The sequence below is a fragment of the Cavia porcellus genome, unplaced genomic scaffold (genome assembly GCF_034190915.1).
Source record: "Cavia porcellus strain 051 isolate PalLab524CR breed Dunkin Hartley unplaced genomic scaffold, mCavPor4.1 scaffold_9, whole genome shotgun sequence".
NCBI lineage: Eukaryota > Metazoa > Chordata > Mammalia > Rodentia > Caviidae > Cavia > Cavia porcellus.
The window spans coordinates 51,154,095-51,175,494 of record NW_026947492.1 but is presented as its reverse complement, the minus strand read 5'-3'; the positions used below and the strand labels follow the sequence as shown (position 1 = coordinate 51,175,494).

The 21,400-nt window shown below is 44.5% G+C and overlaps 1 protein-coding gene and 1 long non-coding RNA gene across 3 annotated transcripts; both read right to left on the bottom strand.

Moving 5' to 3' along the window:
- Window positions 1-935: 935 nt before the first annotated feature.
- On the bottom strand, window positions 936-7,353 carry LOC134477680 (uncharacterized). Of its 2 annotated transcripts, XR_010049817.1 has the most exons (4): window positions 5,915-7,353; window positions 4,507-5,116; window positions 2,138-2,243; window positions 936-1,441 (listed from the first exon to the last, which is right to left on the bottom strand). It is a non-coding gene; the product is annotated as an uncharacterized LOC134477680 (long non-coding RNA). The 2 variants fall into 2 exon arrangements; XR_010049816.1 differs by lacking the exons at window positions 4,507-5,116; window positions 5,915-7,353 and having other exon boundaries at window positions 2,138-4,497.
- Window positions 7,354-16,630: 9,277 nt separating this feature from the next.
- Fam181b (family with sequence similarity 181 member B) lies at window positions 16,631-18,528 on the bottom strand. Its single transcript, XM_063256385.1, has one exon. The coding sequence runs from the start codon at window positions 18,338-18,340 to the stop codon at window positions 17,063-17,065; it is 1,278 nt and encodes a 425-aa protein (XP_063112455.1). The 5' UTR covers window positions 18,341-18,528; the 3' UTR covers window positions 16,631-17,062.
- Window positions 18,529-21,400: the final 2,872 nt, after the last annotated feature.

Here is a 21,400-nt window from a genome sequence, read left to right as displayed (position 1 = left end):
TGCTAAGCAATTCTTTCAGTATGTTTCTGATTTCTTCTTTTATCTGAGACATTATTTCTAATTTGGTTGCTTTTACAACCTCATGAAGTTGTTTCTTTACTTCAGTTGCCATCCTCTCAGAGATTTCAGGTGTCTGTCTTCCATTTTATTTCATGACTATATCTCCCAGACTTGTTCTGTGTGGGCTGGAGGTCTGAGATTGCCTTTTGCTCCTTTGTCTTGACATTCTCCTGGGTTCCTCACAAAAAGCTTGTTGTGGGACCCCAGGTACCTCCCATGTTGGCTACTCCTCTGCAGTGTAGGAGAATGGGGCAAGCACCTGGGTTCCTCTGACCCCAGATTTACAGAGGTAGCAGAGTGTGGGGTGGGTTTCTCCAGACCTGTGCAGCTACACTGGGGCTTTCTCAATGGTCATGGGTGTGTGGAGGGGGGGCTACTTCTCTTGGCCTGTGTGTTTACTCCTGTAATGGTGGCAGGCACACAGGTGTGTGATTCTCCTGGTGGGTGATGACTGTCCAAAGGAACCAAGAGCCTCCAGTGGTGGCCTGTAGGTGCACAGGGCTTACTGGGCTGCATATACCTGTTCTTCTGGCTGCTCACAGGAACTGGCCTTCCAGTTGTAGTGCCCAGAAGGTGGAAGTGGATGTGTATGGCTCTCTTTGTCAGCACTGGAAGAGGCCTTCTGGTGGTGGCACCAGCTAGGCAGAGCTGCATCTGTCTGGTTTTCTCTGCTTGTGCTGACTGCCCCCTGGATGGGGCCTTCTTGTGGCAGGTAGAGGGGTATCTGTCTGGTTCTCTCTCTGAACATTTAATCATTTTTAGACCTGAGGATTATAAGGAATTTTTGTGGTAAGACAGAGGTGAAAAAAATGGGCTTTTGTATTTAGGTACTGTTGTAGTTAAGGGTTGCACAGAGAACAATTAGAATCAGGACATGGAGTTCATAATATTATTTTTATAATGATCACCAGAAGTCAACACAAGAAAATGCAGGAAATCTATTCACAACACCAAAGACATGGAATATTTAGTCAAGGACCTAAATCCCACAGCAATGTCTCACATGAGTCCAGATGAAAAACCAGAGCTCATGACAATGCCTCCCATGAATCCAACTGGAGGTCCAGAGCCCACAAGAAGGACTCATGCCAGTCTGTTTTATGGATCCGTGCTGGGAAGGCCCAAAGGTCAGCGGTGGAAGCCAGAAAGTCCATGCCAGTGGGGTGAAGAAGCTGTGCTGGTGAGATGAGTGTTCTATGCTGGAGCTGAGGAGTCACACTCACAACAAAGAGCAGGGCTGTCCTGAAAAGTACCACAGCCATCCTCAGCAACACAGAGGCCCCAAGCTCCTCCGATGACAAGCACAGTCAGGTACATGTCAGGAAGCCAGCGTGACGAGGTCATCCTAGAGACCAAGCAGCACACATCTTCCCCTCTGGAGCTAGGAAGCAAAGCTTGACGTGAGGACCAGAGCTTCTCCAGGAGAACCAACAACTCAAACAGCAACTCATAGGAGAACCCACAATGCCTCAATGCCTCAACACCTTAAAAACCTCCCCTTCTCCATCTATTTATGCTGGCAACTTTCCTCAAGTGGAGCATCTTCACTCAGTGCCATGCTGATTTAATCCAGCTGGCGTTAAGTTGACCCCCAGTTCTTAATTTATAACAGGCATTTTGGCCTCTCCTTTGTCATGTGTGGTTTCCACCTATCTCCCTGCCTAGAGGTGGTAGGGACTTGGCTGGCTAGCATGGGGGGATCCCTGGTTGCCATGGGTCACATGCACAGACACGGGCATGGCCATTGTCATATCCAGTTGACCCCAGGCACCAAGCCCTTGTGCTCCTGTTCTGACCCAGAGGCTCAGCTGTTACTGGGGTCTGAGTGCAGGCAGTGTTGATTTCTACTACGCTTCTGATACATAAAGCTCAGGTGCAGATATGGGGAAGACAGAGGTATCTGGGTGTGCCAGAGCCATGTCCTGCCTTTCTAAAGCCATGTCCCACATTCCTGGTCCCAGGGCTGAGTGCTGCAGAGGCATCACCCATGGGCAGGCCATTGAAAGTCTTATTTGACTCTGGTGGAGTTTGTCCTTCAGCATGTTGTGTGTCCCAAGCCAAGCCAAACCAAACTAACCTGAAAAGAAGACTCTTAGCACCCAGGATATAAGAGGGCAGCATCCAGTCTTTACATCAGTGGACTGTTGGATCTTCATGCCAGTAGACTGTTGCAGGGATAATTCCTCAAAAGCAAAAGCACTGAATTTAGGAACGGCTTAGTTCATATAGAATTGAGAATTGGAGAATACAAAGCAAGTGACAAAATGTTACATAATTGGTTGCATACATTGAGTCTATATTGACAGGCAGGCTGCTATTGAAACACTCTGGGAGCAAGAAGAGGAGCCCTTACAGAATGAGCATAGTTAAGGGCAATACCATAATATACATTATGGTACATAAGATACATAAGGTACATTCTGAGGAGGAGTCCTCGAGTTAGCCCAGGGTTCCTTAAGGTATCAGCAGTTACTCTGACTCAGTGCTCATCAGAGGTTTGCAGCTGGGCTGTAGACACTGTCACCATCAATTGAATTCAGCAGAAACAGCAGAACAGAAACTTGGTCAGAGACCTCTAATTGATCATTAAATATCTGTAAGTTTGCCATCTCACAAATGTGTTCCTACATTATAGTTTCTCTCAACAAGCACACAGGAGACAAACTCCAGCTCCATGGTGCAGGTCTGCCTCACCAACCAGGCCAAGCCAGGCCGCCACAGGGAAGTCCTCAGTACTTTGCACCATTTATTTGCATTTTTCAAGGTTAAAATCCTCAGATGATTTCTGCTGACTAGAAATCAAATCAGTGGAAGATTCATTTGGTGAAGGAAGTTCCCTCCATGCCCTTGTGGCTTCAATTCTAAATTGATCAAATATCCCATATCTAAAATAAATTGACTGCCTGTAGCATCCTGTCTGATTAACATCTTTTGCAGTGACATGGCACTACCAGAGGCCTGATCCATGCATAATTCAAAAAAAAAAAATCCCTTTCTACCAGCAAATAATTCAGGGACTTAATAATTCCCTGGACATAAACATCTTTTAGTTATTCCTTTCCAATCAAGTTTTATGAAATCCAGGGTAAGTATGGCTCGGGAGGAATTGAGGAAACAACCCCCAGTGTTTGGTGAGACTGAGGCAGACCCTGCTAGAGGTTTTTCTGGAATAGGTAGGTCTTCCATATCAGTTTTGAATTTACGTTGAGTGGCCCAACGATGCCATCTTCTTCACTTTGGACACATACCTGAAGGCACAGTTAGTGCTCTCACAGGTGCAGCAGCACAACTTTTGGCAAAATGCCTTCTCCCCTCCGCGCTCCACAACACAAACAAGTAGCTCTGTCTTTTTCTCTTTCCTTTAGGCTGTGAACTGATGGCCTGAGTGATTATAATTTGTCTTGGACTATTGGGGATTCAAAGTTCAGTAACAGAGTAGATATGCTGGAAACCCTCCATGTACTCCCCCATCTGCCTGGCTTGTTTTAGCACCAATTGCAAGGGAGGTAAAAAAAAAAATGGCTCTAATCCCTGAGAGCCCAAAGTTTTAACCTCTGGCACAGCAAAATTTCTCTGAGCTGAAAAGGTGGCGATAGCTTCTTGTGACTCAATTAAAAATAGCGGGTGTTGTAAAATAGAATTTGCAGTATAACAGAGTTAATCCCCCATCTCTCCTTCCTTATTAAACTTCATTGGAGTTTCTCTTACTCTACCACGTCTTCCCTGCTTGGGAGTTGATTTTAAAATACTGCTCTGAGCCAATTTCCTTGTGGCCATTTCAACAAGCCCACAATCATCAAGACATTTCCTAATAAAAATTCACAGAAGAAAAGTAAATATTGGAATCAAGCACACACAAAAAGTTCCACATACATTTCTGTTTCTTTAAAAGTTGTTTTTTCCATAATTATACCACTAATGAAATCAATACACCTTTTTTTTTCCTTTTTTCCTACTTCTCCCCCTGGGGAAGTGGTTTCTCACAGATTTGTTTATAACTGGCCATAGAAAATAAAGGATTGTTTCAGTGCCCTACACTTTACACCTGATGATACCAATATCAATACACTCCAGTGATGACTATTGACCCATACCAACGTTCTTCTCCCTCTAGCTGCATGCATGTGAGAAGTGTCCCCTCACACTCAATCTCTTACCCTATTCCTGTTTAGGAACCATATGCCACAATCCATGAGGCCCTTGAGGTTCTTGGGGTGAAGGACCATGAGAGGATGAGAAAATAAAGCAAAGACAAAGCTGGGGTCAGGTGGAGTCCTTATCTTCCTGATGGGAAGAAAGTAATTAACCCCTCACTGCAGGGGCATTCATTTATACCTTTTAGCAAATTAATGTCACATGGTACTCTGCTGTCCTAGCAACCTACTGTTCATATTGTCTTGGGGGTAGGTGGTCTCTGGGCTGAAGCAGCTTCTTCACATGGCTTACCCCAGGTGCTCTTTGTTCTTGGGATGGTCATGTTCCAGCTTTACATGTGTGGTTGATTTCCAGCTTCAATGTCTCCCAACAAGCATAGAGATAGAACAGACTGCAGCAAGCACAATTGTTTAATCAAGCCCAGTCCTGGAAAACCATTAAGGGAGCAATGCTACCTCAAGGTCACTCTCAACACTGATAATATTAATAACAACAACATCAACCCAGTGCTGAGTGTGTACCAGTCACTGTAAAGTGCCTTACAAGCATTAACTCATTTATCCTCCCACTAAGGGAGATTCACTTATTGGCCCTGTTTTTCAGAGGCCAACCTGAAAGTTAGAGAGGTTAAGCATTCACACAATGATAAAAGAAGTTGTCATGTTTTAAAAGAAAGAAATCTAAGCCCGTACCCTGCTTTTTGTCTGAATCGCTACCTGTGAGATGATACATTCTCATTCTCATAGGCCATAGCTGCAAAACACCTTCCCTTACCATGTGGATAATTTAAACTTAAGATCTCATACTTTTTCAAAATACAAGGAGAACCTCCAAATCATGGTATCTTACCAAATTTATCTTTCCAGGTCATTCAGTCAGAATCCCAGCAGAAAATGGATGCCTTATTCAAAAGAGAAAATGAAGAGAGCTTTACAGAAAGGTGAGATACAGATGAGGAAATCAGGGAAGAGATGGATATTAGCAGAACTTGGACAGAGGACAGCAAGCAGGAAGTACAATTTATGATACACAGAATGTTCTACAGATGGCCTCAAGAGTCTACCTCATAAACCCCACCGCCTTTGAGCGTGATGAGCTATCACTCCTGTGACTGCGCTGTCATATTACACAGTAACCTTTGAAAAGGGAGATTGCCCAGTGGGTTTATTCTAATCATTCAAGCATTTAACAGTAAAGAACTTTTTCCAACTGGAAAGAGCAAAAGAAGGTAGGGGAAGAAACCAGAAAGATTCGAATGGTGAAAAGGGTTTGCTGTGATACTGCCATCCTTTGGATGCAGCGGGAGTCATGTGAGAAGATATGCAGCTGCTTCCAGGAGCACTGAGCAACTCTCAGTTTACATTCAGCCAAAAACTGCGGATCTCAGTCCCCCAGCACAAGAACTGGAATTCTGCCAGCCTGGAAGTGGATGCACCCACCTCACCTGGAGTCTCCAAACAAGAATCCAGTTCTGCCCACACCTGGTTTTCAGGTTCCTGAGTAAATTAGCGTATTTACTAGCTGCTCTTGCTATGTTTTCTCCTGCATTTTGGGCTACATTGCCTCTAAATGACCCTTCATATGAAAATATTTTTGTAATATTATTTTCTATACAAAGAATAGAAAATTAATTCATTCTTTCCTATGGCAAAGGACATCAATTTCCCCCCCCCCAAAGATTTAAGAAAGTTTTTTTCACCTTCACAACTGATGATGGATCAGGCCATATAAATTTGAGAATTGTTACATCTGAGAAAATATGTATCAATTTTATTCTGTTTGAACTTAAGATTTCAGTGTATGTGAAGATTTCTTGTGCACTTGACAGCCTAAAACCATTCTTGAACCAATTATACCCATTAACCAGCTTGTTTCAGTGTTCTTCTCAGAGTGACATATTGTTTTATGTTACATTTTTGATATTCCAATGCTACGTGAAATCAGAAAGAAATTGCAGTCATTTCTGGTGTGTGTGTAAGGTTCACTCTTCTGCAGTAAGTTGATTAACAAATATTTCATGAGTCTGATTGCCTCTGTTTAAAATGTATCTCTTCCCGTTGTAAATTACTGGTGATGTGGAGACCCACGTTCCTTCCATCCTGTAGGTCCATCTTCAACACTTGAATTCCAAGAATAACATGTCCACCAGCAGTGAGTCACAACAGGAAGCAGAGATTAGACGATTACACGTGGAAACTTTCATGGGTCAGGCTGTAAGAAGAGAGCGTGGTTTCCACTTACGTTCCACTAATCAATTCAGTCATGAAACAATCTAGCGCAAGCTACAAGCTGAGGGTGTAAACCATGAAATTTTAGTCTCTCAGGTCTACAGAGCTCCCCAGTTTTTCTTTAATGTCACTCTTCAGTCCAAGGGTCCCGAGTAGAAAAGTTTGACTATTACGTCAATCCCTGTTTAGTGGCTGCTGGAAAGATACAAGTTTAGCAAAGTGGGGCGGGAGGATCCGTTCATTTTACCTCTGTGCCCTGAAAAAGTCATTATCATGTGCTACCACCAGATGGCACTCTAGAGCCTTGGAGTTCCCAAATTTTGATCCTGAGATGCTTTGCAGTGAAGCAGGATAAAAGGATTTTCCAGTCATCTGAGCAGAGATATAAACGGCTCTATTCTTCCTGGACTCGCCCAAAGAATGAATCTGGGCCTGCCTCCACCTCGGGAAGATTGGCAACTGAGAGAAAAGAGAAGTCAGCGCTGTTAAGCCGGGCACGGCCAGCCCACTGGAAGCAGAGACTCTGAGTGCAGAAAGCCTGGCCCACGTCCCAGTTCTGCCAGGAATGCTCAATGGGACATGACCTCGTACTACCTCGGTTTTATTGCCTGTAAACTGAATAATATAAAGATACATTAATACACATTTCCTGCGCCTCCAAATCTCCACACAAACCCACTACTTTGGTGCCCATGATAGCCAGTGACCTTGCCACTAGGCATTATGCATCTGACTTCACAGGTGAGGAACATCAACTTGCTGAGGTCTCAAGGCAAGTTACTGTTTTACATTGTTCTATGTTTTTGCATCTCACAAAACTGTTGCAGTACTTTGACTCCTTCTTCTTCACCATGGCATAAATAAGACAAATAATTTCATCACTCTATTCACCTTATAGAGGAGAAATTGTGAACACATACTAATAAAAATTTTAAAAGTTAAAAGAAAAATGAACAGAGAATCTAAGAGGAATCCATTCTGGCACCATTAAGGCCATGTGCACATTTCCTAATTTCCTCTAATATTAGATTTTTAATCTTAACATCAAGCACCTTCACTGCAGCAAAGGACTGATTTCTCGACTTGCTGACACACAGAGTATAAATATTTAAGTTCTTTTCAGGTTTTTAGGGAAACATCATTTTCTCAACTCTACATGTATGTGCCTTAATTGTGCATTTTGTCAACTATGTGAGTAAAGAAAAATAGAAACACAGGTGCCAACAGAGGGTGAGGAAAAAGAGAATTATGCAAGTCAATGTTTGGCACATGTACAAGAAACATCCAGAACAAAGCAACACTGCTCAGAATGCTGTGGTGGAGCTGGGCTGTTTGTCAAGGCCTCTTCCCCACATGCACACTCAGAGAACTTGGGTAAACAGTCAGAATAGAGGGCATCCTGCTGCCCAAGGTAAGATCCAGTTCTAAATATCCTTGATCTGTCCTGGGCTTTTAGCTTAGCCACAGGAAGATGAAAACACCACTCAAAAGAAATGTCAAAGAAACTTACAAGTCACTTTCAAGTATTAGCATCGAGTCAGGTACGGAATTAGACAACAGCACTTGGATCTTCCTCAGATGGCAGGTGAAAGAGAAATAAATTAATTGCTAACTGGGGTTTTATTCCCCAACTATGTGATTTTCATTTTTCAGTGATATTTACAAATGTGTTTTAATTGCAAACACTTATGTTGAAGGCTCTTTGTATCTCAGGGCATCCTCACAATCTTTTGGGGGTGCCACCCAGCCTCCTTATGCAGATGAGAACACTTGCTCATAATTGACAAATCACCGGCCTTCCCGGCTCCAGTGAGTAGAAAAGTACCTCCCCGCACCTGGGAGCCTGCTCTAGGCCTGGTCTTATGTGACTTCTAATCTCTAATCTTTACTCCAAATGTGAAAAGCAGAAATATTGTTATATCACTTCCAGGACAAAAAATTGCTTCCTAGATGGTTCAGAACTCTACCAAGAGGCATCAGTAGAAAAAGGCAAAAGCAGAATTCAAGCCAAGTGAATGTGGGTCTCTATCCGCGACAGCATGGACAGTGCAGGTCCAGGTTGCTGCTATTTCACCCTGAGCACCGCTGTTCAACTCCCTCTCAGCAGCTGGTGCGTGGTATCCTACAGGAGCAAGGCTGAATCATAGCCCTGCTCAGACTCAGGAGCATAACAAAGTCATGCTGCAGTGCTTCCTGTCTCCTCAGCCATTATGTGGACAAGAATGGCTTTTCCTACAATGTTCTGGGGCAACCCACGATCCAGGCCTGTGCCAATGTGATTCAGATTCTGCCCAAGTTCCAGGCTACTGTTCAAATGTATCCTGAGTTTCTCTGGGCCACTTTATTCCCCACCATGTATTAAAATCCTGTTGTTACGGTCAGTACTGATTAAGAGATGGGATTATGAGCAGCACTGAGCACCCAGGATTTAGGGATCCTGGAACTTGCTGTGCACAAAGCTGACCACCCACCAACAAGCCTCAGAGGGAAGCCTGCTCCTGTCCAGAAGGACCGGACACTCCGAGCATGCTGGGAAGATGCACTGTCCTGCCTGGTTGCTGCAACCCTTTGTGTGAGGTTTGTTTTGTCTTCTGGGGTAAAGGCTCACTCCACCATGATTCCTTTACGAACCAGCTCATCTAAAGGGGCCAGTTAGTCACGGATTCCAAGGCATTGTGGAGGAGTGGAGTGTTTTTCAGTGCCAGAGTTCCCAGCGACCCTTTCAATCCTCAGATGAAAATCCATGGCATCTAGAGCTCCTACTACACTCTAGATACAGATGGAAGGGCTGGGAGGTTCAAGGCTCTTTAACTCTTTGCTAAAAAGCCTTTTCAGGCACTAATGGTACCAATAATAGTTACAATTTAAAGAGAATCTTTATACAACTCTAGGAGATTTATCTATGCCGTGTATGCAGCCACAACCCTGTGTGACATCATCATACTTTTTGACAGAAAAAAATTGAAGCTATGGTTTAGTAACCTATCCAAGAACACACAGCTAAAAGAGAAAAGTAGGCACTGACATTCTACTCTGTTGGCTCCAGAGATTCTAAAGATGTCCCTCAACATTGAGAGTATAGCCAGGAGCCACTCATGTAGCACAAGAAATCCTGACCCCAGTGCTCCTAGGGCCTGGTCCCACAGAAGACCATCTTCCCACAACACACTTGACACCCCTGCAAGAAACAGGAAATTGCAGCACCAGCAGGTCTGTCCCTCTGGGTAAAACCAGTTTTCAGTGTTGATCCTCATGCACATCGCCAGCTATAAAGTTCCTTCTTGCAAGTAAAATATTTTTTTAAAGGTATCCTGTTTCTTGGGTACACCTCTGGTGGTTAATAAAGTCATCATGGACTAGATTTTAACCTTCGTTTATCCTGTTGCACACTCACATAGTTTTTGATCTATGCAATCCTGTGTTGCATGACAATGACAGTAGTGCATTTGTCAGACCTAGTTCTAGACTCAGTTGTATGTCAAAACCAGCCTGATTTCCCTTATTGGACTATGTAAGTCTCTGGGGCTGTATACATTTCCAGAAGTCTGACACAGTCTGGAGAAGTGGATGCATACAGGGGCTTCACAAAAAATGAGGCAGGGAGGTTCTTGAGCAATTAACTGAATACAAAAGAAACTTGGTCATAGCTGACCCAACGTGTAGAATTCACTCAAGCGACACCGCATCTCTTGATCCACCTCCCGCCATTGTGTGCTGACTCTGCCAGATGCGCCTCATTATGGCTCAAGTCTGAGCATGAGCCAAACTGTTCATCTGCTCGTTGTTCTTCGCTGGCAAGAGTGCTTCCCTAAAATTGCAGACAGCTTCTAAGGGTTTCTTTACATCTTTACAGAGTCCCTTTCCACTCTCAAAGAATAAAAAAATCAGAATCCCTAAAGAAAACTGATACTTAATTTGGGACTTTCAGAGCATTACAATGGGGATACGCATTGCATAGTGGACCATGAGTATATTCAAAGAGGTTAAGGCAAGCGGAGTTCTTAAAGACAATCAGGAGGAGGGTTATGTAATACATTTTAAACCAATAATCTCTGGCCAGTGGCAGCCCCATGTTAAACACAAAGTTTCTGGGTAGATGACTTTTCAGATGCACTTTTTGTATGAACTCTGTGCAGATTTGTAGGTCTGACGGTCTTGTATGATAGCTACTGTCAGTTACTCACACACACTCTCCAGCTTTGGGCTTTACCTTTCTTTGTGTGTGTGTGTGTGTGTTGCTGCAATATCCACATACCTAAAGCTGGGTGGCTCAAAAGAGAAATTTAGTGTCTCACAGTTTCAGAGGCTAAAAACCCAAAACTGAGGTGTCAGCAGAGTTATGCTCTTTCTGGCAGCTCTAGAGGAGAATTCACCCTTGTCTTTTCTAGCATGTGGCTTTTGCTGGCTAAGCCTTGGTATTCCTGGCCTGTGGCTACATTATTCTGGTCACAGGGCTGCCTTCTCCCTGTCTCCTCCCACTGTCCTCCCTTTGTGTGTATGCCCAGATTTCCCCTTTTTAAAAGGACACCTGTCATAGAACATTAGCTTCTCCCTTAATGACCTCATTTTAAATTGATGGTCTCTGCAAAGACCTCATTTCCAAATAGGCTCATATTCTAGGTTAATGAGTCTTTCAACTTATCTTTTGGGGAGGACACAAATCAACCCATAATATTTATTATAAAAAATAAATATATTTTTGAAAAAATGGATTCCCTTTGCCAGAAGTCTCTTTCTTCCTCCTTTTCTCCACTTCTTCTGCCATCATATTCTATGAAAAATAAATGTGACTTTTTAAACTTAGAGTATGCTTCTAAACGCATTCTCTTTTGAAAGTAAAATAAGTTGCCCATGTCATCCGCTTAACAAAGAAACTCTCTAGTACTTTATAACGTGTCTTAGATTATTCTCTCATATATTCTTCACTTCCATATTGACAATGATAAGAATAATGTTTCATGTTTGTGTGCTTTAAGTGCCCAACTCACTTTTAAATTCATTGAAGAAAGGGCTTTTATTCATTGTTACTCTCACAGAAGAACGCTCTGGTCACACTCTTTTGGCAGAGCAAATGATTGAAGCAGGTTTACTAATATCTCTCTACCACCAACAAATGTGCTGCACCAGGAAAAGTAACTCCCATAAAATTATAAGTATGACCTATTACCACATAAGTAATGCCATCTATTAGTAGAGTCTCCACAGAAAAATGGTTATCTTTAATAGCTGGTAAATGGTGACATAAGATTATTTGACAAGTTTGGGGTGCAAAGCACAAATGAGAAAATGAGCAGGAAGTTTCTTTTGCAACTATAAAACCTCCCAAAATTCAGCCAGAAATCCTTAATTATGCATCACTATTGCAAGATACCAGAAACTGATAGAAATGCACAGGCAAACTCCAGCTTCAAATAAAGGAATCAGAAGAACAATGACAGCATAATTAACTGCTATAAGACGAGCCTGGGGTCTTGGAGTTTCTCAGATTTCACAGTGTACAGGTGTTTGGCTGTTCCAGGAAATTTAAAAAAGAAAGGGGCACTTAAATTGTAGAAGAAATTAGCAACAGAAAAAGAGGGAGAGTGTATCTCAGATATAGATAGAGGAGAAGTAAATTCCTAGAGGGGACATAGATATGAAACATTCAAATATGTACAATTACTATTAAATATATTAAATTTAAGTGCTCCTAGAGGAGTGGTGGGTGAGATCAGAGAGGCTGGAAGAAGCTACATCAATAAGCAAAAACTGAACTGTACCCTGGAAGTGACAGAGAACTATTAAAGAATTTTAAGCAAAGAAGTGGCAGTACCAACTTGCTTTTTTAGAAATATCATCTCACCAAGGCATTAGGAGAATGAATTATAATGTACCTCAAGATCTGGAGGTTATTAGGAGGTAGTTGCAGAAGTTTAAGTGGAAGGCAGTATAGATAGCCCTACACTAAGAAAGTGGCCCTGACAGGACAGGGGACACAAATGAATAAGTATTGCTTACAGCAATATCTTCCAAATTCCAGACCCAACCCATTAATGAGTCATAAAATCATTAATGGATAATAGCTGGGTTTTATGAATAAAGTATTAGTGTACCATACAGATCCTTTGCAAGACCTTGATTTTTGAAAAAATCAAGTATATTTTGAAATAAAGGATTAAGTACTAATACAAATAACGGTAATATTTTAATTCTTCACCAAGAAGATGTTTGTATAAATATGATTTACATAAATGTGGATATGGATATATTGATATATGATATCAAGTGAAGCTCTTCTAAAGATCATGAATAAAGATATTTGAAACACTTATCAGATACTATATAATAAGCCTCAGTTATATTTGAACAAGATGGGACAGGCTACAAGAAATAGTGTCACTAAATTGACTATGGCTCCTTTCACATATGTTTTATTTTGAATGTAAAGTTTGAGGAGTTTATGAGCTTACCAGGAGATGCTGGCTGTCTAGGGAATATGCAGGTGAGAAGGTCCAGGATGAAGCAATCAAACCTGCAGGGACGTATATGGTTCTGTATTAGCTGCACATTAAGAATTGCTAAAGGTCTGGGAAAAACCAGTGTCAGGCAGAAAAAATGTGGGAAGCAAAGGGAAGATGTAAGTGAGCCCTGGAGCACACGGATGCAAGAAAACCAACAGAAAATGAGGCTCCACCAATCCACGGTTGAGTTTCAAGAAAACATAGTCCAAATGTTTAGATGCAGCACAGAAGTTAAGACAATTGAAGTCTGAAGACCCCATGTTGTCAGTTAGGGCTTCCCATTTGCTGGGGACTGAGAAATTTCTGGTTACTTCCTTAGCAACTTTTGATGCTAAAACTGGGACAGCCCCAGCAAACTGGCATGGTTGATTACCTCGAACTTGAACTTGAAATAGCAGATAAGCTAGAGACAAAAAAAAAAAGTAGATTCTTTTTCTGAGAGTTGACTCTAGAAAGAAAGACACAGAATGAGAGGAAAACATGAGAGACTGACACTGAAGATACAAGAAAGTCAAGAAAATAGATGAGCAATATCCTGACCTCACAGTGTAGGAAGAGCAGGACCTCCAGCCCTGGAGAGGAACTTGCGTGACAGTGGGAGAAAAAGCGGTATTATAGCAAATGGCCAGGACCTCACTGTGAGAGCAAACATGGGTGCAAACTTGCATGGAGATGGGCAAAGGCTTGGGACATTCGGAGATGCAGGAAGATGCTAAAACACATTCTAGGCAACAAGAATGTCCAAGTGAGGAAGGAATCGTGAATTTGTATCTCAGGAGTATAATTATTATTACCAGTCAGATTTAGATCCTAGGCCTATCCATTCATTCAGTTAAAGACATCATTTAGAGACATCAATTGTTGTTTCTTATTAGGCAGGATTTCACTATATAGTTCAGGCTGCCCTTGAACTCACTGTGTATCCCAGGCTGGCCTCAAACTCACAGTGATCCTCCTGCCTCAGCCTCCTGAGTGCTGAAATCACAGGCATGCATCACACCTGGCCGAGACAAATTATATTTCCGGTCTTGAAAAAGAGCTAGTATTGCACTTAAACATAATTATTTGTGAGTAATCATATGACCAAAGAGACCTAAGAATGTATTCCAACTGGTAGAAATAACCCAAGAGAGGAAGCAGGCACTTGTTCAGCCTTTGACAGAGCTGTTATCAATGAGCACTACTTACTGTGGATGGCATGGTCACACAGAGATACATTCAGACTGCAAGACAATGTGGAGAGGAGAATCAGAGGTAGCGGAGTTGGGGGACCTCGTGGAGGCCCAGCACACACTCTTCACAGCCTGGATTGGATAATAAGCTGTTTTTAAAACTTGAACTAATGCCAAGCCTTGGCTGATTGATATCAAATAACACCACCATCTCATTTATACACACCCATTGCCAAATGCCCACAATATCCCTTTGTGATAGGCTGTTATCCAATTTTCCAGTGGGAAAACTACCTGTTAGTATGGTAGGTATATAATCGGTCTATGGCTGGTAAATTAGCAAAGACAAGAAGTGCCTAAGTTCTCTGACTCAGTTCCTTCCCTCAGGCTTTTTATTTTGTAACATAACATTTATAATAATGAGATGTAACGATTTTTAACTGATGACACCTGAACATGGGCCTCTACAATAATCTAATAGGATAATGTATGTGAAAGAGCCAAGCACCCCCTCAGACACCATATAGATATTAGTGTAGCATAGTAGTTCTCTACTGGCATTAATTTTGCCTCCCTGGGGACAGGTGGTAATGAGAATAGTTTTGATTATCCCTAGGGGACTGCTATCAGCTTCCAGTGGGAAGACGCCAAAGGGGAGTGCTAAACATTCTACCATGAACAGAACAGACTCCACAGCAAAGAATCATAGTTCCTAAAATGTCAACAGTGCTGAGATTGAGAAGCTGTGCTGCCAGCATAATAAAGTGAACTGTGACACAGACACACAAAGCATAGCAGAGCCTCACAAATAACAAGTAGAACTTGAGATCTGTGACTTGGATCCAGTACTTGGTTTTGACAAGACATTCAACCTGAGACTCCATTTTCAAATGGGGTAACAGTACCTGCCTCTGGGGGCTGTTAAGAGGATTGGCAAGTTGGTACTTTCCTCGGTGTCTGGCATATAGAAAAATCGGTACTAGTCTGATTAATAAAATACTGGGGGTGAATACTGGGGGTGAAATATCTTGTTTCACCAAACTATATGAGAAGAGGAAAATTAAGAAAAAACATTATGGTGACAAGTCAACCTTAGTAATAGTCACCAGGCTATTGTGAAATTTTCTCATGAATTGTACTCATCAAATATTTAGATAAAATATTGCTTAACATTGTTAGTACAGTAAGATTAACCACATTTCATCACTTTGAAGATTTATAGACATCCAAACTTGCAAAAGTTCATTTTGTCATTACCAAGACTCATCATATTTCTTACATGCTTTCTTAAGATTTTATTACAAAAGTGAAAGACGGTGATCACAATTAAAGTTGTGTCTACCATTGCTTGATACTTATTTGTCTCTGTTTTGACTTTCTCACATCTAGATGGTTTTACAATGTATCTTGGCTGCCCAAGCAGTTCTCCTTTGCAACATAATCAACTGGAACAGAAGCAGCTCTTCTTTGCAATGCAATCCATCGGTATAAAAACATCTCCGTTTTTCTGGCCGTTAGTCTGTTCTTAAATTTTCACCTATAGGTTTGGGCTGTCACCTCTTTTCCCTCCAGCTGCTCACTTCCCACCCAGTCTTCATTCCTTGGCCCCTCAACAATCCTGACAGTGCCCCCAAGTCTTCTCTGCTACATCCAAGGCAGGTTATTTCTCTGACCACCCCCACACACACACTCACCCCACCACTGCCACCCCATGTCCCCCTCAGACAATAGATCATTTTTCTCTCCAGAGCTTTTCAGATTGCTCTGAAGTTTCCTCTGGAAACTTCACACTTGTCACTATCCTCTGTCATAGAGAAAGACCTTAGGGAAATAAGAAATGAGGAAGCACAGGGAGCAACCAAGGAAGAGGTGTGCGATGGAACAGGAGGAAACATGCTAGAGGTATGCAGCTTGTAAGAGAAAGGCAATCATGGGGCAAACAGATGAGCCAACCAAGCACAGAATTTACAGCCCTAATCTCTTTCATGTGCAGAAACCATTTATATACTTACCTGATACAGATAGCTGCAGAGCCAGCCAAGCACTGTGCAGCCTGGAACATTGTATATATTTCACGTCAGAGCTACACAACAAGCTGCAAAGTTGAAAACTACTGCAATCTCCTCTCAGACAAGGAAATTGAGATAAAAAAAGGCTACGACAGTGTCTCAACTTTCCTTCCCAAAACAGAAAGGGGAAGTAGAGAAATGGATGCCAAGTTTGTCAAATTTGTCTCTTACCTCAAGGATATGCAAGAAAAGTAAGCTATGACATGTGCAGAAGAGAGATGAAGCTGAAAATAGAAGAAAGGGAAGGGAGGAAGAGAAACAAAGAGAGGGGAAAAGAACGCACTTGAGCAACAGACAACAGAACCACACCCTAGGACCAACTCTTAAGGAGCAGTGAATGCAGTGGCCTGGTGTCTTCAACAACATTCTCCCCTAAAAACGCTGAGAGGCCACAGGAAAAACTATGCTCTAAGAAGATGCTCAGATCAATAACAATCCACCTCTGCTCCATTTTTTTCAACATAGGCTTTAATTCATAATGCACTCAAGGGGAGGCACCAGGGCAAGGTGTACAGGGGGTAAACTCAACGCACTGACCTTCGCTGAAAAGCTGGGACAGGGCAGGGAGCAAAAGAGGTCAAGTCCTGCCCTTTCTGCAACCCCAATCCCAGGATTCCCGAAACACACCTTGGTTTGGGTTGGTTTTTTTTTTTTTTTTTGGGGGGGGGGGTGTCCAGTAAGAAACCACCAACGGTTTAAATAAAGTCCACTTGAGACCATGATTGATCCCCAATATTTCGTGTTTCTCAAGTTTTTTTTTTAACTGACATTTTTATTGCCCCGTTTCATCTCCACGTGCATTTCCTATAGTTCTCCAAGGTCACAAGAGCAGGGAGCGCCCCACTGCAGTCTCTCGGGGAGGGCAGGGTACCTCTCAGTCAGTCAGGGTGCACGCCCTCCTCCCCCGGCGCCCCATCCCACACCCCATCCGGTCGCCAGAGGCTGGAGAACGGCGTGCGGCTGTAGCCCGCGCTGTAGTCATAGGACACCTGATGGTGCGGGGGCGGCAGGGCGCAGTCCGGAAAGAAGGGGGCGAAGGAGGCCACCGGGCCCGGCCCGTCCTCCCCACCCGCAGGGTCCACCGCGGCGGGGTACAGGGAGCGCAAGGGCTCGTTCAAGGTCAAGCCTCCGCCGGCCGCAGCCAGGGGCGGTTTCTTGGCCGGCGGGCAGCTCTGCGCGCTCCAGGGCTCGGGGTACAGTAGGTTCCCCACGATCGCCGGCGGCGGAGGCGGCTCAAAGAGGCCGGGCTCCAGCTCCAAAGGTCCCCGCAGGACCGCGGCTCCGGTGGGAAACACGTCGAGGGGCTCCGCGGCCAGCAGGATGCCCGCCTCGGAGTCGGCGCCGTAGTCCGGGCCCAGCAGCTCGAAGAACTCCACCGCCTCCGCCCCTTTCTCCAGGTCGCCCAGACTCACGCCGGGCCCCGACGGGCCGCCCCCGCCGCCGCCGCCGCCCGCCCGGGACGGCTCGGTGAAGAAGGACGGGGGCAGGTTGCGCGCCCGCAGCGGGACCTTCCTGGCGCCCGGCAGCGCGGGGCCGGCCGCGTCCCCTCCGGCGCCGCCCGCGCTTGCCCCGCCGAGGCCCGGAGCCTGCGCGGCCTCTGCGCCCCCCGCCGGCTCGGCGGCCCCGGGGACGTGGCGCAGCGAGTCGAAGAGCGCGGCCAGGCTCCGGCTCTGCAGGCTGGCGGCCGCGGTGGCCTGCGACGCCTCCCGCCGGGGCACCGCCTTGCCGGGCGCTGGGGCCGAGACGGCCGGGGCGCCGGGGACCGCTGGCGGCCGCTTGGGGGGCGCGTCGGCCGCGCCGGGCGAGGGGGGCGGGCCCGGGGGCGCGGCGCCCATGAGGCCGCTGCAGCGCTTGATCTGCTTCTGCAGGTACTTGCGGTGGTTCACCTTGCGCTTGGACTTGCCAGGCTTGTCCAGCGCCAGCTTGATGTTGCTGGACGCCGAGTCGATGAAGCTGAGGAGGTCGCGGGTGGCCTCGCGCTCGTCGCCGCCCTCGGCTCCGGGCAGCAGCGCGCCCGCCGGCGCCCCGTTCTCATCGTCCTCGAAGCAGCAGCCCTTGTCCAGGGCTCCGAAGGCGACCCCCAGCCCGTCCGGGGAGCCCCCGAAGCCGAAGGGCACGAAGGGGTGCGCGCTGAGGAGCGCCGCTTGCACAGCCATCGGCGCGGCTCCCGGGCGGTCCCCAGCGTGGCCCGTGCGCCCCCGGCCGGCTCCCGCCCCGGCGTGGCGCTGCCTCCTCGCGCCGGCCCGGCTGGCTGCTCGGCCTCCCGGGGGAGCTCATTAGATCTTGTAAGCGAGGGGCGGAGGGCGGGAGTGCACGGCGACCGCCCCGGTGGCGGAGGGGAGGGACTTAGCTGGCCGGGGTGGGGGGAGCGAGCCTCGGGCGCTTTTCTAATTTTCTGGGGTTTTTCAAACTTTAACCCTTTCCTTTCCCTTTGCCTCGGGGCGTTTCTTTCGACTAGTTTTAGCCGCCAGGGGTGAGGGGGAGGTTCTGGCCTCAAACTCCTGTTCGCCTCCTGCACAACCACATCCTAGCGCCTGAGACAGTTGTGAGGCGAAGACAGCGACCCAGACCCGAGTTCAGCCCTAACTCTGGTAACAAGAATCAGAATCACCACCAGCTTTTGCTGTGTCTGGCGTTGTCCCTACATTACCTCATTTCATCTTTTAACAGCAGCCCCGGGCATCACCTGTTCATAGGACCATTTAGAAAAGGAGGAAGCTGCCTCAGAGAAGTTCAGTGAGTCACAAGGCCTAATCCAGTCCAGTCTGATTACAAAGCCAGCCCCTGACAGAATTTAACGGCTCTCCCCCTCTTTGCTCTGGGGGCAAGGAAACTAGTGTTTCTTTGGCTCTAGCCCTGGTCCTAAGGTTCCAATCTGAGTTCCCTAAACTCTCAAGCCCAGTTCTCTTTCTTCTACTCCTTAGTTGTTAGAAGTAACAACTAGTTTACAGTAAACTGAAGCCACCACCTGGCCCATCTTTTATCAGTACAAAGGCATAAAGTGACCAGGTAGAAAGAATTCACTCTCATTCCACCAGCTTTCCTGAGAAAGCCAGCATGTATATAAATCTCTCAGCATATTAGGGCAGAAGACAAATTGGAACCGCTCCCTGGTGTACCATTTAAGTGGCCTTGCAAAATGTGTGTTGCATTTGGGAGATCACCTTGAAGTTCACTTTGACCCACTTTCACTTGGGAAAAATGAGCAGTATATTAGACGGTGTATTAGATTTTGATTCAGAAAGGATTTGGGTTCTGGCTTTAGCCTCACTGCTGTATATGCCTGTGATCTGGGTTGAAATCCACACTCTGCTGAGTACATGGCTTCAGGCAAGACAGCCAAACATGCTTTGTTTGCCTTCTCATGTTAAATGCAAGTAAGCTGACCCACTTGACTATTTAAAAGAAACTCGTGAGAAGATCCTTAACTGTTGGCTGGTTTGTTCATAGCCTGGATGAACACTTACCTGTCTGAAGCACAAAAAACTGGTTGTTTTCCTTTCCATCACACCTTGTGATGGTGTAGGTGACTCAACAAATGTCCATGATCTTGATTTCTTTTGGCCCCAATCATTCCTTACCAATGTGTTCTCTGTCGATAGGTTCACGAGGATTATGAGATCACATATGTGACAACATTGTGACTGACAAGATGTTCTCTAAGTTCTTGTAATATAGGTTAGATGAAAAGTACAAATGGAGGAGGTACAGATCATTCCTTTCCGAACTCTTTCCTTTAAAACCTATTTTTCAGCTGTGGCAAAAATGCTTTTGAGCATAAAACTTACCGAAGAAGAAAAACTTAATTTATAAGGTAAAATAGCTGCTCCTCAAGGCTGTTTGGCTGAACAGAGTTTTTAACTTTTTTATTCAGGTTGGCCCAGGTATCATGTCCCTTTCATTTGAGTTCAAAGATGTCGAAGTTCAGACTCAGACACCCAAAGTGTAGTCACTGATGCCCAGATCTTAGTGAGAAATGGCCATTCTATATTTGACATCTTAAGATTGAAAAATCTCTTAAACCCCTGAGAGTCACCTAAATCCTGACATAGTCATATTCCAAATACATAGAATATGAAAAAATTTCCATGTAAACGGTTTCTTCACTTGCAGAAGAGGTCTACACCATGGTTGACTTGAAATGAGGTCAAATTCCAATCCTGGGCCTACCTATTGTTAGGTAAGTGTCTTTAAACAAAATGATTCATCTTCCTAAGGTTCAGATTCCTTATCTGAAAAATGGGAATGGTAATAATTACTGTCCTCAGGATTTTTGTAAGAATTACATAATAGCAAATAATACTTTGAAATTTTACCTTCTTCCAGTATGCACAGTGAAGCTCATCTTGTCTCCTCAAGCTTTTTATGTGATAGTGTAGGTGACTCAACAAATGTCCATGATTTTGATTTCTTTTGGCCCCAATCATTCCTTACTAACACATCGCACTAAGAAATCAGCATCATTTCTTCTTTTCCCATAACAAAGTGCCTGTTTTCAAGCACAGGAGAGCAGCTGTATTTGTAGGACTTCTAAATCCATATAGGTTAGAGAGGGAGAGTGCTTTCTATAGCCAGAAACTGATAGTTGGAATTTAATCTTGTTTTTACTATTTGACTGACAACAGAAAACTTACCCTGTGAGTTTTGCTATTCCCACCTATGGAGAGGGAATAATATGAGCCTATTTTAGAGAAACTCAAGAAAATGATTGAAACAAAAAGTCCTTTGTGAACTGTAAACCTTGACAATAACGTATTGATGACTTAGCCTGATTCACAGTTGATCCTTGTACACAAATATCCATACAGTCACTTATTCATCAAAATTTGACAGAAACATACTACACCCACAACGTGGTTAGCACTGTGCTAGTACTGGGGATACAGAGAAAAGAAGCTCTGATTCCCACCCTTTCTGATGGAAAGGAAGACCTGCAAAAAGGTCATTGTAATATAATGTGAAGAAGAAATAAATCGTATATACCATTATTGGTTCAAAGATGTCACCAAAGGAGTGAAGGCCTTTACAGGTGGTTTTTAATTTAAGACTTAAATGGTATTTTGAGTATGTCAAGCAAATAAGAATATGACTTTCAAACAAAGACATGGCTAAATGAAAGCAATGGCATTTGTGGGAAAAAGGTAAGCAACAAAAAATAACTTATGCAGGGAGGAATTCTATACCTCAGATCAAATTCGTCCTTAGAGCTTCCACTG